Source organism: Poecilia latipinna, unplaced genomic scaffold, assembly GCF_001443285.1.
Source record: "Poecilia latipinna isolate Pla-1442-1.1 unplaced genomic scaffold, P_latipinna-1.0 Scaffold402, whole genome shotgun sequence".
Taxonomy (NCBI): domain Eukaryota; kingdom Metazoa; phylum Chordata; class Actinopteri; order Cyprinodontiformes; family Poeciliidae; genus Poecilia; species Poecilia latipinna.
Window position 1 is genome coordinate 517008 of NW_015113018.1, and position 17734 is coordinate 534741.

Here is a 17734-nt window from a genome sequence, read left to right on the forward strand (position 1 = left end):
TCATCTGTTCAAATGAAAAGAATCAAATCAACAAACAGAAGTCATAATGGAAATTGCATCCAGATATACACAAGTGCCTATGTATTAATATGAAAAAAATCGTCCTCACTTATTCATGATTTTATAGACTGCAGTTGTCTGCGCTCTCTAGGTCCCTGTCCCACCTTTATCCTCCATTCTTTACTGATCACTCTCTGCCTCTCATACTCTGTCGTTCTCTCCTGAGTCGCTGTTTAAATAATGTCTCAAATCGACTAGAACAATGACATTCCCCCAGCATGCATCTCTAATCAGCCCTTTTTTCATCCTCTGTTTGTCTTTTGCTTCATTTCACTCCACCGTTTTCTATAACCCCCACCCTGACCCACTCTTTATGTCTGCACTTTCTAAGTGTCTAATTCTTTTCTGTTTGACTCTTTTTTCTTTCTTCTTTATATTTATCAGTCTCAGATTAATCCATCCACCCAAGCAGTTCCTTTCTTTTTTTTCCCCCTAATACATTACTTCTTTTGTTGAAGATGCTCCAGATTTAAGCAATATGGACATGTTTTTATGTGACCTATTCTCTGTAGGAGCTTTGATTATTTGAAACACATCAGAGTATAATCTGTGCATTTGTCTACAAAGAGCTCTTTCTTTTGGTGCCTGTGTGCACTTTTCTTTTAAACCTGTCCATGCCATCTCTCCAAGTGAATATTCAAGACCTCTCTTCTGTCTTTGTAATATTGGAGCATAAAAGCCTGTGGGGAATATTAGCGTTTAATATTGCATGCCTTCTGTTGACTTGGATCGGCCTAGTACCATGAAGGATGTTGTACTAATCTGTAGAATTTCCACAGTGACATTAAAGTGACAGAAATGCTCAGACATGTGTCAAAATGATCAACAGGGGCCTTAGAAGACACACACTTAAACTAGCTCTCTCTCACACACACTCACACATGCCGAAACCCATATGTGTGCAAACGTACGCTCACGCTTGCCCACTTTCTCCCTCTGTCTTTTGATTCTTTCTTATGTGCACTCTGTGTCACACTTGATCTCTCATTCTGTCACTCTGTCTCTGCATCTTGCTACAACCACTGGATTCAGTCGAGGCTGAAAGATATATCATATCATGAATTTTGCATGATAGTGCTCACTTTATTTTAATCATGAAATGTAATGGAATTATGCTTAATAGTATGTTTAATTTTACTAAGTGCAGAAATATAACATTTCAGTGTTTAAAAAAAGAAAAAAAAAATAGAGCTAACTTTGCTTTAAGCCATCCCTTTTGTCTCTACCCTAAAGGCATGTATTTGATAGTTGCATCAGATTCTATTGCAAACCTCCCAATGGTGATATAATCGTTTTTGTGTGTCTTTTTATGAGAGCGTGTGAGTATGCATTTTGACGTATGTACATTTTTGTTAAATTTTGTAAACCTTTGCAACAAGAAGTCACTCAGTAAACTCAGGTTTGAAAGAAGGACTAAGTGGGGAATAGCAAGGTTTTTAACAGTGTCCAAGTAGATTTCACTTCAAGTTGATCAGTTACAGGTTTTGTTATTTAAAAACTGAAAATAGTGTTTATTTGAGTTTGTACCAATGTGTGGCACTGAGTCTGATAGCTATTGACGTTAAGTGGTGTTGCCCCAATTCTCTGTTGCTTACGGCTGCATCAGCAGCAGATTTTCACCTGCGCTCGGGTTAACCGGGTTAACTTTTCTGTAGATACACAGGAAACTGATGTGTACACACAAACATTCCCACACACACACAAGCCAGTGCCATGACCTTTGCTGCGAGAGCGTGAAATTGGTCATGGCATTTAGGATAAGATGAGTGTTCCCAGTGGATTTACACTCACGCACACACGCACAGATGCTTATGACAGGCCATCTGAATGGCCACATATCCATTAGAGTGGTCTCCTCACTCAGCAAGTTTTGTCACAACAGTCGGAGTGAAAATAAGATGTTATTCCTTCCTCTGGTTCTCAGTCCAAAACATTTTGATTCACACACATACCCTGCCGCCTACCCCACACACACACACACGCACGCACGCACACACACACACACACACACACACACACACACACACACACACACACACAGTTACTGTCTTGACTGTACCAGGAATAATATGGACAGCTCTCTCATTGAAAATGTGCATCACTAAATGCTAATTTCATCTACAGACCCATTTAATAAATTAGAACATTATTGAAAAGTTCATTTATTACATTAACTCAATTCACTAAGTGAAGCACATTATAGATTACACAGACTGATGTTTTCAAGCCTTATAAACTGAACTGCTTGCAGTCCAGTGAAAAAAATAGTGCCTTACAGATCTACTTTTTTGGTTTGCTTTTTAATCACAGAGTGCAAACATACTAATATCAAAGATAACCTGAGTTAATACTAAATTACTTTTTGTATGATTTAATTTATTAAGGAAAAGCCAGTCCAAAATGTCCTAGCCCTATGTGAAGAAGTAATCTTTTTTCTTAATAAATTATGAAATAACTGTGATTAACCTAATTTTATTTTGTTTTATTGGAAAACTGAAACTGGAAGCTATTATAAATTCATGAAAAACAACATGATTCAAAGCTGTCTGATTAAAAGATATTTTTAAGGCTTTGGGGCTCCAGCAAACCACAGTGAGTGCCAATGTCCACAAATTGACAAAACATGAAACAGTGGAGAAACTTCTCTGGAGTTGCCAAACAACCAAAATGACTCTCAGGATGTCACAAAAGTATCCAGAACATTTAAAGCATGGCAGGCATAAATTGCCTCAGTTAATGCCTGTGTTAATTTAACAGTAAGAAAAATACTGAGCAAAAATTGTTAGTTCCAAAATCACATTAATCTCAAGTGTTGTTGGGTGATGCAGCAATGCCTTGACCTGTTATCCCAGATCAAGTTTACTTCTGAAAGACTCATTTCAAAAAGGCTTTGCAGTGGCCTAGTCAAAGTCCTGACTTAAATCCAATTAATGTGGTATGGCATGAGGTTGGCCAATCCAATCTAAAAGCTCCCAGTGTGGAGAACTGAACTCCAAGGAGATTAAAAAGACTTGGTGCTAGTTATTTCAAATGCTTGATGGCAACAGCAGTTATTTGGTTGCAGGTTCAGTTACTTTTTTAGATCAGGTGAGGTTAATCTGGATGGTTTTTCCCTTCCAGATCATAATTTGATAGCTGCCTTTCATATTTACTTGGTTATCTTTAAAATACAATTGATTTGAATAGAAAAAAATGGGCAAACCAGCACTGTATTCACACCACAAAATGAAATGAAAAAAGAAAATTCTTTCAGATTTAGGAATGAGTGTGTAGGATCACATTTCAGCACTGACAGAGCAACTCTTTCACTCCAAGAAAAAAATAAATGCTGTTTTTAATTCTTAATATAGCTTAAAGCGGCCAACCGCAAATAAGAGAAAACCGAATTAAAACTGCACAAACTCAGTCTTCTTTATGTGCCCTCCTTTTTGCTCTGTTGCAGCATGTAGATGATGGAGCGCCATCAAAACCTTTTGTATGAGTAGAATGAATGTGCACACTCTTCTTTTAACTCCCAAACACCAGTCCCTCGACTAATTAGCAGGCAGGGAGGGAGGGAAGGTAAAGCAATGTTGTATGAAAAGAAAAGAGAAGAAAGGGGAAAAAACCCTCTGTCTTTCATTTGGTATGGTAATATTTTCAGCTCACATAGTCACCGTGACTATGAGAACAAGCAGTTGAGGGACAGTGGAGACAGGAGGGGGTGAGGAAGAGGAGAGACGGAAAGATGGGAGAGATGTACAGAATGACTTGTTTTTCTGAAAGAGGTGTGTTAGAAAAAAGGATAAAGGCTAGAAATATGGAAATAGACTTGAATAGGAAAACTATGTTGCTTCTGGACTCTACTATATTTGGCACATTAATCAGTGAGCATATAGGGACAATTCTTTGACTTTGGACGTGAAAAGAAGTATCAGTGACGTGTGAAACATATCAGAAAAGAGACCCACAGCCAGGAAAGTAGACATATATACTAAAGTGCAAAACAACATGGTGAAACTCACAGACTGTCGGTTGTTGAAGGTATGCCAGGAGATGGACCTCATCCAAACATTATGTCACATAGAAGAGCAGGAAACATGACAGAGCAAACATGAACATGCTGGCAGTTCTGAATGATGTTTGTAATTAAGGATGTTGGTCTTTATACATTTCTTTCCATTTCTGTTTTATTTTTTGTCAAGATTTAATCAACTTTGAGTCATCTGCGTCTTCACACCACAGGTTTTATTCAAACATGTTTTTTTCTATGATAATGCTCTACATTTTTGACCAGTGACAGGTAACCTCTCCAGCATGCTGTCCTCAAAGCTGAAGGTTTAGAAGCTGGAAAAATGGGCAGCCATAAGGATTTGAAGGCTAAATGACTGGATGAGAGAATCTCCAAACTTGCAGCTGTTTGTGTTTGCCAGTCTACAGTGGTCAGTCTACAGTGGCCAGTCTACAGTGGTCAGTCTACAGTGCCGTAGAACCAAGTGTGGTTCTGCGGCAGTGAAGCAGTGACAGGATCAGAGGCAGTCAAGACTTATTGATGCTCACATGGATGACTACGCTGAAGCTTCACATCATCCTCACTGTGAAGCATGGAGGTGGCAGCATAGTGTTGTGGGGATGCTTGTTGGCAGTAAACTCTGCATGGTTTAGAAATGCGGGAGGTAAAAATTAATGCAGTGAAATTTGAGGAGGTTTTTTTTTTTCCATCTGCAAGACAACTAAGCCTTCATTAAGTCCTTGACCCGAAACATCCAACTAAAACGGCACAGAAATGGTTTGAACAACACGGCGGATGTTCTCATGTTTTGTTGAATGCATTTTCATGAGTACCGGCATAACTTCAACCAGGTGATGTAAAAAAAAATGTTGATGATTTAATTTATCTTATTGTTTCACTGTATTTGTTATTGTCTGTTTATCCTCAAAAACGTACAAATACATTTATTTTACTTACGCTTATGTTTTACTCTTGTTGCCTTTTATTTTTTTACATTAATTCTCAATTTTTTCTACTTCCTTTCCTCCCTTTCTAAATCGCAAATTGCACCACCTTCCTCCAGTCGTCATCAACCCTCTCCCTCCTCCTGAACGCCCCCTCGTCTGTGTCATACATAATAGGGCCTGTGCAGGTCCGCACGTGTCACACATGGGAAGAACTCCTGTGTTTTTTAATACATTTTTAATCCTGCCATTTGATGCCCCCCTTGTCCACCATAATTTGTACTGACTGCTGAACAAAATCAAAGGACTTGCTGCTGTTTTCTGCTACAAAAAAAAAGCATTTCTACATCACTTTTCCCCCTTTCCTCCCTCCCCTCCACACACACCTTGGTATGTTTATTTTGACATGAAAGTGTGACTGTGTAAAAGCGGTAGCTGTTGCAAGCCTATCCTCACTAGACGTTCGGTTCCTTTGCTGTTTGCGTGTGTGTATGTGTGTGTGTTCATGATAATATGGTGAATAGTTTTGTGTTTTGTACTGAGACACATTGTGCTTTTTAGATTAAGTTTTACAGTGCTCATTGATTTTTTTTTTAAATTATTATTGTTTTATTTCATTGCTTAACATTTCCCCTGTTTCTTAAATTCCCCACCCACTAGCCTGTTTATGTAGACCCTGGGGTTGTTCAGAACAAACTCTGAGTCTATGTTCTCAGTTTATTTGCTTTAAGAGGGGAACCTGAGTTTCTCTTTGTCATTATTTCTTCGATTTTTATAAAGCAGTGAAATATTTAACAGAGTTTGCTAGTTTTTGGCCTTACTTCTCTCTTTATTAGTAGTTTGAACTCCTCCATCCTTGAGATGACAATATGGTCTGCAGTGTCTAAATCCAATAATACAACATCACAGGAATCCACTGTAAAATGTATTTCTTTGAGATGTAATCGTGTTTAAAATGAGGTAGCAGTTTTTGTGTTTTTAGATCAGCTTAGTTATTCCTCAAGCAGAAGGTATTTTGCCTCAACAGTGTCTAGAGTTTCAGCAGTATTAATTTGTAAGACCTAGAAACTCTGACCCCAGCTTATTTGAGTAAGAATAATAATTTTATTTGTTAATTAACTAATTTGTTATTTCATTCACTCAATCATTTAACATGTGTAATGTAACTACTGAGACTTTTGCAATTTGGAAATGGAAAGGTGACATTGGTTTTCTTTACTTAAACCTTATTTTTTGTGTTTTTTGTTTGTTTTTCAGTGTGAACATTGTGCACCACTCTACAATGACAAACCCTTCAGGTCAGGTGATCAGCTCCAGCCTATGAACTGCCGACTCTGTCAGTGTTATGGCCACGCCGTCTCTTGTCATTATGAGGCCCTGGCTGATGAGCATCCGGACGAGCACTATCGAGGCGGAGGGGGAGTTTGTGACCACTGCATGCACAACACCTCAGGTGCTCTCTTGTAGGCAGAAGTTATTGATAGACTGAAAAAAGTAGCTCTGAGCTATAAGCTAATGACTATATAATCTAGTAAATGTTTACATAATTACTTCATTCAGTTTTATCATAAGAAACAATCATTTTCAGCCAATCCCTGTTTATATTTGTAGCTATAAAGAACAAAGTGTGGGTGCATAATTAGCAACACTTCTCTGATAGATATGTGCTTTGTTTATATTAGTATTTGCCAAAAGGAAAATTACTAATTAAAATAAAGTCTTTACACATAAAAACAGTAAATAATATGAATTTCCATGCTTATATCTGCAAGATGCCAAGAACAACTTTCTTCCCTTCCTTGACCCCCACCAGTTTATAGGCCATAATAGTTGTGTGTTGCACTAGCCATCTGCTGTTTGAATACAGATTAAACTTTAACCTTCCACATCTTGTTCAGGAGGTCTATTAACTTTTCTACTTTATACACTTTGTCCCTCTTCAAATTAGGAAAGAACTGTGAGCGCTGTGTAGGTGGATTCTTCAGGCTGCAGGACTCTGATCCAACCTCCGCTCATGTGTGTCAGCCCTGCGACTGCGATGTTGCTGGAACCGTCGAAGGTGACACCGAGTGTGCCCAGGTAAACACCGACACATGCTGAACTTCAGAGTAATGTTACGGCAACTTGTTGATTTGGGAGATTTTAAAACTGAACGACTGACCACATTTTCTTCTTCATATCTCTGTTTTTTTCACGGTGTGTCTCATGTAAAGATTGGAGGACAGTGTAACTGCAAGGCTGCAGTAACAGGCCGTCAGTGTGTTCACTGTTTGCCTGGTTGGTTTGGTCTCAATGCCACAAATCCAACCGGCTGCACATCCTGCAACTGTAGTGACCAAGGCACCGTGATCACCTCAACAGGAGCAGTTTCCATCTGCAACCAGCACACAGGGCAGTGTCTATGTAAACCCCATGTCACAGGTAAATATGTGAAAAGTCCTGTGTTTGTGTATCAAAGAAGACTCAACACAGAGGAAAAGGGCTTCAGACCCACAACGCATGTCTGGAGTCAGTCATGTAGGAGTCTGAGTTGAGATAAATAAAATGCAACTGTGAAAGTCAAAGACAATAAACTTTTTGTATTATACCACTTTGCTTTTCTAAAAATTCTACCTTATGCTAACAAACGTATGCTAATTAAAAGGGAACCGTTCACCTTTTTTGGGGTGAGAACCGTGGCCTCAACCGACTCTCATCCCAGCTTCTCACTCAGCTGTGATCAGCTGCAGTGGATTATGAGCGGGATGTACTGAAGAAACCTTCAGACCTTCATCCTTTATGAAAACCTCAAAGTTCTTGAATAAGACGACCTACAGTGCTCCACTACTCCTTGAGATCCAATCCATGAGCGCCACTAACAGGATAGGTGACGAAGTCTTAAACGGTTTCAATTTTTCTTTTGATTTCAGCATGCACTGGAAACAAGGTGGACTTGTTTCCAGCACAGCTCTTGTTTTTAAAAGTCACTCAGCCATGATTCAATATCCAAGCTGCGTTTTTCAAAATAAAATCTTTGTAAATAAATAATGTATTAGTTTTCTTCCACTTCAGTTATTGACTATGTTGAATCGTTCCATCTCATACAATTTGCCTATAAAACACAAAATGACTACATGAAAGTTTGTCGATGTAATACGACACAAAGCCAACTGACTTATCAATGCATTTCCTTAATAAATTTGAGCAGTAACATTTTTAGTGCCCAGTGGGGTTTGATGCTGGCCACAAACCAATAGTAAATTTCCTTTCTACTCTCTTTAATTGTCCAACAAGTTTGCCCTAATTAATCCATATGGGTTTCATTGAAGTGCTCACAAGCAAAAATCTGTACACTGGGTGCACATTATAAAAGAAGCATGAGTATATACACACTGAACACACACATCCCTAAGTGTCGTGGTAGCCCAAATAAACAAGCTTTTCTGCTAGTGGTGCTTCTAGCCGTTGTGCCGCTATTCTTGATAAATGGTTTCACTCCTATCCCCTGTGTGTCTTTGAAGACCAGGCTTGTATGAAATGCAAAACTGGCCAGCAGCTCTTCTCAACTCACCGCATCATGCTTATTGCTAAGCCTTGCTACCAAGGGCCCATGTTGTGCACGTGAGTGTGTGCATGTGCAGCATTGGTGTGTTTTTGTAATAGATGGATGTGACCATGTGTTGAAGTTCATTTATTTCTCCCTAACCCTTTGTTGTATGTTGTGGGAGTGTTTGTGCACAAAAATGTCTGCGTGTTTGTCTCAGTACATGCACATGTATGTGCGCGTATGCCATCAAGGACTTAGCTGGTTTTTAATTCTCTAATTCGGTGCCAAGTTGATTAAAACAAACTGCAGCAGCTTCTTGTATTTCTTCACACTTCTTCTTACAAGACCCATTTTTTTCTGTCCTTGTTTGTTTGGTTGCTCCCACAGGTATTTTTCAGAAATGAGATTTGATTATGGCAATTTATTACCGCCAAGCTGATACTTTGTGTAGAGCAATGGCAGGCTCGCTTCTGAAGGATGGGATTGAAATGTGTGCACACAGACGCAGATACACACATGCAGAAAACTGTACGCTCATAACAAGGTGCCAGAGTGCAGTGTGTTCATAATAGTGTTTGAAATGGTGATGCATGAGCCTGTTAACCAGCTGGCTCCTGATAAAAAGCTTGGCCATGTTACTGAAAACACACATACGCAAACACACACACACACATTCACAGGGGCTTCTTGGGGCAAAACACAAAGCTTTTGTTCTGATCTGATATCATTTACCTCTTTTTCTCCTAAATTATTACCGTTTATTTTTTGTTGACCGTTCGTCCGTTTGGTTTTTACCTCAAGAGTTTGTTTCAATATATAAAGTCCATTTTCCAAAAAAGCAGATCGGCAGGTTGTTTTTTTTTTTTTTTTGTAACTACTTAAAAATAAAATAAATTGTAATGAAAATGCTGGTAATAGTTTAATAATTGTGTCTAGTTAACGAGTTCCACTCATTGGGCTTTGATTTGATCTTTAATCACTAAACAAGTTATCATTGCGTTATTATTATAATAAACTATGCTGAGCATTTGGATGTCACAAAACACAGTCAGTAAATATATCTTTACTGAACTATTAATTATGACACATGAAGAAAAAAAACTTTTATCAAAGTGGATGATTTTATCCACTTTGATAAAATCATCAAAGTGGACGGGTCAGGAGAAACACAAGTGTTGGACATGTGCGCTAACACAGACGTACCGGTATGTTTCCATTGTGCACCCACACATCCACAGCCACCCACATATGAACACGTGCTCCCTCATAAACGACTGCGGTGACTGCGTTGCCCCCAGGCATCCATTTAGGGACAGATTGCCTGTCATAGAATACATATGGCATATTCAAATAAGCCCTGCACACACTCGCGCTGCATATCATAGTTTAACTGGCCTTAAAGCTTCACACTGCTTTCGCGGCTATCAAACCTCTTTTGGCATGAAATTGATTTTTACTGCTGTTTGATGATTAAATATAAATAAGAGAAGCACAGAGAGTTAAGGAATAATACGAGTTCATTTCTTAATTAATTGCCTGTACTAATGAAAAGAAAATTTTCTTTAATGTAAAATAGTTTCTGTTCTTACGCTTTAAAACAGGATGAGGTTATTAAGTGTTTGGGAGGTGAAGCTAATGGATGTTTTAGTGTTGGTATTGAAATAACTTTATTTTTATATATCATTATTGTACCTCCTTTTCCCCTTTTTTCTTCCTCTATTCTTTTCTTGTACAAGCGTTTAAATTATTTATTTATTTATTTATTTATTGCTCGGTAAAATTAAGTGTTTTGGCCTGAGGTGAGTGATCCATCATGAGCAGAGGGCCTGGCCCTAATGATGGCAGTTTTATTCACTCACCCACCATTTCTCTTGCTCTCTGAATCGCACACACACACCTGCACAAAGAGAGGGGCTCTTCAATAATCGGTAAATGAACAAAAACAGAAGCTTGTATTTTTATTCTTTCTGAAGCTCACTTCTTCTTCTTCTTCTTCTTCTCATATCCAGGTCTGTCATGTGACCGCTGTGAGTTTGGATACTGGAACCTTTCCCACCCAGATGGCTGCGTCCCCTGTGACTGTGACCCTTTGGGTTCCCTCAGTTCATTTTGTGAGCCCAGTGGGGGGCAGTGCGAGTGTAAGCCTGGGGTGGGAGGCCAGCGATGTGACTCATGCGGCAGGGGCCTGTATGGCTTACGACTGGAGGGATCCTGCGCCCCCTGCAACTGCTCACGTGACGGGACGGTGCCTGGGAGCAACTGTGATCCGCACACGGGCCAGTGTGTGTGTAAGGTATGTACGGATGGACCGCAGTACGTTAGAATAAAAATGAAACAAAATATATTTATTGTTGCAAGTTCAAAATGTCAAGACTTATTATAATAGGTCTGATCCATCCAGAGGCATGTGTCTCAAAAGTTTATTCTTTACTCCTACTGAAAGTTACCAGGAATACCATTTCATTTTGCCGATGAAAATGCAAAATTCACTTTCTCAGAGAATTGGAAAACTACCTAAGATCAATAAAAAAAATTATTATGCCAGATGACTCAAAAGTATGCAGTACAGTATGACATGGAAACTCACCAGCCTCTGGTTCTGCTGATATTTATACCACGGTCGTTCAACATTGGTGCTTCTGACACATTAAGCTGGTGCAACAATAGACTATTGTTGCACCAGCAGAGAAGCATGAAGTGCTGTAATATTTCTCTGCAAAAGGCTTTACTTAACCTCCATGGACCAACCTCAGCAGAAGACAAGGCTCCTCAAATCATCACTGTTGCAAACTTCACATTGAACCTCAGGCAGCTTGGATTTCATGCCTCTTCCTCAGGTGTCTGGGACACTGATTTAAAAATTCAACAAAAAAATTTAACTACGAACCACTAAACAACAGTCCTTTGTTTATCACAACACAGTGTCCTGAACGTGGCAGCTCTTGAAGCACTGGTCTCTGCCACAGCCCTCGCCTCCTGAATCTCCCTTTAAAGTGAGATTTGCTCTGGAATTTTTCAGGGCTGAACTTAAATTCGCTGCTTTTCTTATTTTTTTGCAGCACGTTTTTTTCCTTCCACTCAGTCTTCACTTGATGTCCTTGGAAAGAGCTCTGTGTAAACCTCATTGTGGAGGTCAAACAAGTCTCAAGTCAGCAGGCTTCTTAATTGTTGTGTAACATCGTAACATAACTGTCTCTTTAAAATCCCTGTTGTGTTTTGATCTTGTGGTCAGATTTTTGGAGAAACAGAATCTTTGGGTTCCATCAGATATAAAATTTAACATTTTCAGAAAAATATTGAAATATATTAGTCTGTGTAATGAATCTCTATAATGTATGAGTTTCTCATTTCAAATTGAATTACGAAAAAAAAGAAATATTTGAGGATCTTCTAACCTGATGAGGTGCAGCTATCTTTTTTTATATACCTGTATTCCTATCGCACGCTTTTATGTGACACACTGACAGCCTTAAATAATGTATCACACAAAGAACATGATTCTACACTCGTTGAAAGGATGATCTTCACCTCCAAATGGCACTTGCTTGGGAACAAATAGTTTCATCTGTTTTCAAAGAGAATATCTTTATTTCCAATGACTTCTTGGGATTAGATTATAATCATAGTACATGAAAAGCTGCATAAGATTCATTGTTTAAGATTTACAAAGAACACAAGGATTTTTATTCACAACTCTGGCTTAAGCGTAAGTTTAAAACTCTGAACAAATTTGAAGCAATAAATCAGAGTAAAGGGAAGGTAATACACCAAAATGCATTAAATTTCCACATTTATGATCAGTATTATTTGATCTTCGTGTCATCCTTTTTTCCCCTAACATTGGCTTTTCCAGGAACATGTAGAGGGCCATCATTGTGATTCATGCCGTCATGGTTACCACACCCTGGAGCAGCGCAACAGCCTGGGCTGCCTGCCGTGTGTGTGTGACAGTCATGGAACCGTGCCAGAGGGTGTGTGTGATAGGAGGACCGGACAATGCCCCTGCAAGGAAGGAGTGGAGGGTACCCACTGTACCAGCTGCGTCCAAAACTACTATAACAGAAGTTTAGACCTTGAGAGTAAGAAAATGATTCTGTCCGACCTTTATCATTCAAAATGTTTTAGTAGTTTCTTTGTTTTTTATCAGGGGGGTTTCTGGTTGGTCTTTACCAGTCAAATAACACGGCTTGTTTTTATCTTTGTCAGAAGGTTTGTCTCAGGGCTGTGTGCCATGTATCTGTGACCCCAGGGGAACAGTGACAGGGTCAACCTGTGACAGCGCCACGGGGCAATGTGTGTGTATCCCATCACGACATGGAAAGGACTGCAGTAGCTGCCGACCTGGTGAGTTAAAATAACTGACTGACAGGTGATAAATGAGTTAACAAAAAGAAGAAAATACATAAGTCCTAACAGGTTAAGGTGTTGTTATGAAAGAGTTATGAAAGTTCTGTGTCAGAAATTAAGAACAAAAAATGTTCCAGTAGTTAGGTTTCCGTTTGATATGTGTGTGTGGATATAGCCATTTTCACATTTTCTGCATATTTTGTTTTGCCTTTTGAATCTCAGTTTTTTTTTTTTTTTGTTTTTTTGTAAGATTTTTATGAGCACAGCTGTACCTACTTTTGTCCTTTTGATTGGTTTTGAATGATAAAAGCTGCAAAACTTTTGTGATGGTGGACGTTTTGAGACACTTTTTAAAGATGTTCACATTGAATGCAGTCAGTGTTGTGTGTTCACATTTATATTTAGATTATGTTCTCTCATAATGTGTTCACTTTCATATGTTTGAACAGTAATATTTAAATAGTTCTGTTGTTGCAGTCCACATTTAATAGGTAACACCTGCCTAAGTGGCTAACAGAATATTTAATGTATTTATCAGCTCACAGGCATTCAGAAAAATGATCTCTATTGATTTATGCTTTGAAATGTGGAGTGCCTAATGTAACCTCAGACACTTTTATTGGTTCTGTGTTAAATTTTATTACAGATAAATGGCAAACAACACATTTTATTAACTATGACTAAAAACATAAATGGTTGTTTCAAACTGTATTAAGCTGAGTTCAGAATCATTTACCCTTGCATTGTTGTAAGACTTGTGTTGCGTGCTAACATATATATATATATATATATATATATATATATATATGTGTGTGTGTGTGTGTGTGTATGAAACAATTTGCTATCATTCATCAAAAATACTGCACTGCATGTTTGGTTGCAAACATGAAGTGCATCAATTTAATTTCATTTTTTCATTTACTTCTGTCCAGGCTTCTACCTCGCTCCAGATCATGGTGTGTGTTTGGAGTGTGACTGCCATCCTATGGGAGCAATGCAGCTTAGTTGTGAGAGCCAGAATGGACAGTGTGTCTGCGCTCATCGCTCAGTGGGAGGAAGACGCTGTGACCAATGTCGTGAGATGTACTTTGGGTTTAATCCTGGTCTGGGAAGGTAGGTTTAACACAATCCCTCTCACATATTTTTGGCCTTCACTGGTGGCCTTTATTTAGTAGTAGATGAATAAAGGCTACTTTATTATGGTGAATCTGCTCCACCACTGAGATACCACTGATGTCCCATCAGTTGTATATATTAGAAAGTTTTTCCCCCCAATATTTTTTTTCTGCATTAAAGAAACTCATGGATTTATGCAGCTATTCATAGAGTGCCTCCAGGTGCAGTCCCTATAAGGAGAGTTTGTAGAAAGGTGAGCAGACAGATGACTTACATGAGTTAAGAACTGCTTTGACCTTTGCTGCTCATGTTGCTACCTGCAGGCCATCTCACATGCTCACACAGCTTAAAACACTCATCCACAAATAACTGTTCACTTTAGACACAGTATTAAACTGATCCACACACACACAGGTGTGTGGTGTCATAGTAGATGGATTGACCACAAACTGTTTGACCAGTTGTCCACTCTGTGTGTGTACATTGGTATATTGATGCGTATTTTAGCTGACCTTGTCTGATAGCTTTAGTTTCTGGTGTGGCTTAATTAGAGATGACATCAGGCTGTGGCTGAGCTCTCTCAGCTGTGAAGAAGGATGGAGATGGTTTAGAATAAGACATGCATCAGGTTTAATTGACGATTTTTATTTTTTTTGTATTTTTACCTGGAAAACTAATTTAATGAAACATTTCACCACTTCAGCTTTGTGCATTTTATGCACAACTTTTTGCTAACCCCTGCAGTTTGAGTATTTATACTTTTGCAAGACAGTTTGTTAAAATTCTGTATAAACAAGATTATAAGATATTTAAAAAATTGTAACATATTATTCTTCCCAGAATAATGACTAAGGTCATTCTTTGCCAAAGCTGATTTTTTTTTTCTTTTATCTCATCTTTTGGCAATAAAGAGGTAGTGATGTTTTTTGCAAAAAAAAAAAAAAAGACTTAGGCCATTACTACTACTAGGAAGGTGACGATATTCAATTTATTCTATGTATACCCTAAATTTCATGTTGAAATGTGATTTAATGTGCATTAATGGTTCTCCCTAATGGCATGAAAAAACATAAAAACACAAACACTCTACTTTTAGGCTCATTGATAAAAGGAAGACTGGGTGCAATGTTGGTGTTTCTCCTTGGGAAAGGGAGTGAAGGTCGAGTCACTGTGGCACTTTCTGTATCAGCGTGTGTATCCGTGTTGGTGCACCAGTTGGCAGGACAAATTTGCGCCTCTTTACGAGGCTGTGGCTTTTCACACAGCAATAAAGAAGGTGCATTGGTGTGTGTGTGTGTGTGCGTGTGTGTGTGTGTGTGCGTGTGTGTGTGTGTGTGTGAGAGAGAGAGAGTGAGATGTACAATATGTGAGTACAGTATGCAGCGAATAAAAACACACATCAATAATGTTTGTGTGTAGGTGACAGTAGCATGGTTTATACCGATTCAGTTTGCCAGACTGGTGTGCTAAATGTTCTCCAACACACACACTGCGCCACATGTTGGTGTGTGTCTGTAAAGGTGTAAGGTGGATGGCCGTATGCTCACCCACTGTCCTGGCCCTGCGGGGGTAACACCAAACCAGTGACCTAGACTCAGACACCGTCAGACAAATACATGCAGTCCCACAAATGGACACACACTTTGGCGACTCTGATGGGGTATGAAGTTAATATCACAGCTATGGGGTGGGATAGATGGTGGTTAGGGTTTCCCTCACAGTGTTAAGGAGATGACCCGGCACTTCTCACTCTCAAGCACACACACACACAGTAATCTTTAAACATTTACACATTCTTGAAGACACATTTAATAATGTATTTACTTTTCGTTTTTGGCTCCAGCACTCTTCCACAGCATCTATAGAGGGGCTGTTTTAGAACCCTGCAGTAACTAATCTTGAGTCCTACAAACATCACACAATGTTATGATTTCTAAGTCAAAATTGTAATTCAGTTTAGGCTACTTACTTAACACCAAAAGTAAAGTATGTTAAAAGAAAAGATACTTTAATGACCCAGACTGAGAGACCATTTAGAGGTTCAGAAAACCTTTGCAGGTGTTTTGAGTTTATTAGCTGACGGTGATATGACACCATGAGTTTCCTGGATTTAACTTTTTGCCATATTCTAATATTCTGAGACTCTAACTTTTGGCTTTTCTTCATCGTCAAGCCTTAATCATCAACGTTATTATAAATAAAGCAAGCACTGGTGACAGGGTAACCCTAACCCTAACACAGCACAGGAAGGGAACAGCACAACAGTTATGTGCTGTTCATATTATTGTGAACACACTTGATTGATTTGGAGGTTGTAAAAATTTTTTTTTGCACAATTTCCATTCTATTGCTGTGCATGAGTGAGGTTGTTTGGATGTGTGGAAAAGCTGGACTTTTTCTATGGATTTGGGTGTGGAGTGTTTTTGGAGGGAAAAAAATGTTTTGTGTGAGCAACGTGGTGTGTCAAAGACAACTTAGATGGTTTTAAGTTTTTGTTCATTAAGAAACCTTCTTTAACCTCCTAAAAGTCTGAGAAGAGTCCACTCAGGAACTACGTTATCCTCAACAGAACCCTCTATGAGCCATTAAAGTTCACTAATTCCCTATTGCATGGGAGGTATTTCGTCATACTATTGCTTCCCTTTTCTTTTTCATAAATAGATGCCAGCCGTGTGCATGTGATCCAGAGGGCAGTGTCAATAGTTCATGTGATCCAGACACAGGAGTGTGTGTGTGTAAGCTGCTGGTAACTGGAGACACGTGTGATTCTTGCCAGCCTGGAGCAAGTCATTTTGATCCTGAGAACCCTTTTGGATGCAGCAAATGTGGGTACCATTAGACTTTATTTTGATTAATACAGTTCACCAGTACTTTATTTTGATTAATACAGTTCACCAGTTTTTGGAATTAATAAAATGATTAAAATCCTGTTTGTTTCTCTGGTTCCTTCTAATTTTGGTTCTGTTTTTTTGTTCAGCTCCTTCACAGCAGCCTGCACCAATTGGCTCAGTTCTCAGTTACTCATCAATCCATCTTTCCTGGCATCCACCTGATTCCCCAAATTCACATAGACTCAACTACACCCTCATGAGGGATGGACAGTCACTTCATACCGTCCAGAGTCATTTTCCTTTCAGTATGTACCAACACAGCTTTTCAAAGGTTTTGTTTTCCCTAATTGTATTTGCATGGCATGAATACTGCTGTATTGTGTATTCTGACTTGATTTAATTTTCTTTTGTTAAGGCCTTGAATCCTTTGTGGACGCTGGTTTGTTTCCCTTTACCAACTACTCCTATTGGCTCATAACAGCGAATGTAGCTGGTGAGACGATAAGTGCTTCAGTCTCGTACCAGACTTTAGGGGCTCCACCTTCTGGAGAAGAGCTTCGTTTAAACCTCCTGGGACGACCAGGCCCAACTAGTGCAAGCTTTAACTGGAGCATACCAAGAAATGATACAGGCCCAGTCGAAAGGTAATGACTGAGTATTTAAAGAAAGAGCACTTTCAATGGATGCTTCACAGCTTGTTGTAGCCTGTGTAATGTTTTGGACTTAAAGTTCAAATGACATTTGAAGGATTAGGATAGATCTTGAAGTTTTGTAGTGAACAGAGGTGTGGCGTAACTGGCAAAAGAAATGAGGCAAGTGAGATTGGAAAAATATTGAACAAAAATGTGCTGATATTGTAAAGTTACTGTCTACATCAGGGGTGTCAAACTCAATTTCACCGAGGGCCACTTCAGCATAT

The 17734-nt window shown here is 38.9% G+C and overlaps 1 protein-coding gene across 3 annotated transcripts in view; it reads left to right on the top strand.

Annotated features, from left to right (window-relative positions):
• The window catches only part of ush2a (Usher syndrome 2A (autosomal recessive, mild)), a 211267-nt gene that overhangs the window by 34160 nt on the left and 159373 nt on the right, over positions 1–17734 (top strand). For all 3 annotated transcript variants that reach the window (XM_015037369.1, XM_015037367.1, XM_015037370.1), the window contains exons 13-22: positions 6253–6448; positions 6944–7074; positions 7209–7416; positions 10531–10814; positions 12375–12600; positions 12728–12865; positions 13801–13981; positions 16646–16809; positions 16962–17120; positions 17231–17459. In XM_015037369.1, the coding sequence (XP_014892855.1) occupies positions 6253–6448; positions 6944–7074; positions 7209–7416; positions 10531–10814; positions 12375–12600; positions 12728–12865; positions 13801–13981; positions 16646–16809; positions 16962–17120; positions 17231–17459 (1916 nt within the window). The remainder of the gene's footprint in view (positions 1–6252; positions 6449–6943; positions 7075–7208; positions 7417–10530; positions 10815–12374; positions 12601–12727; positions 12866–13800; positions 13982–16645; positions 16810–16961; positions 17121–17230; positions 17460–17734) is intronic.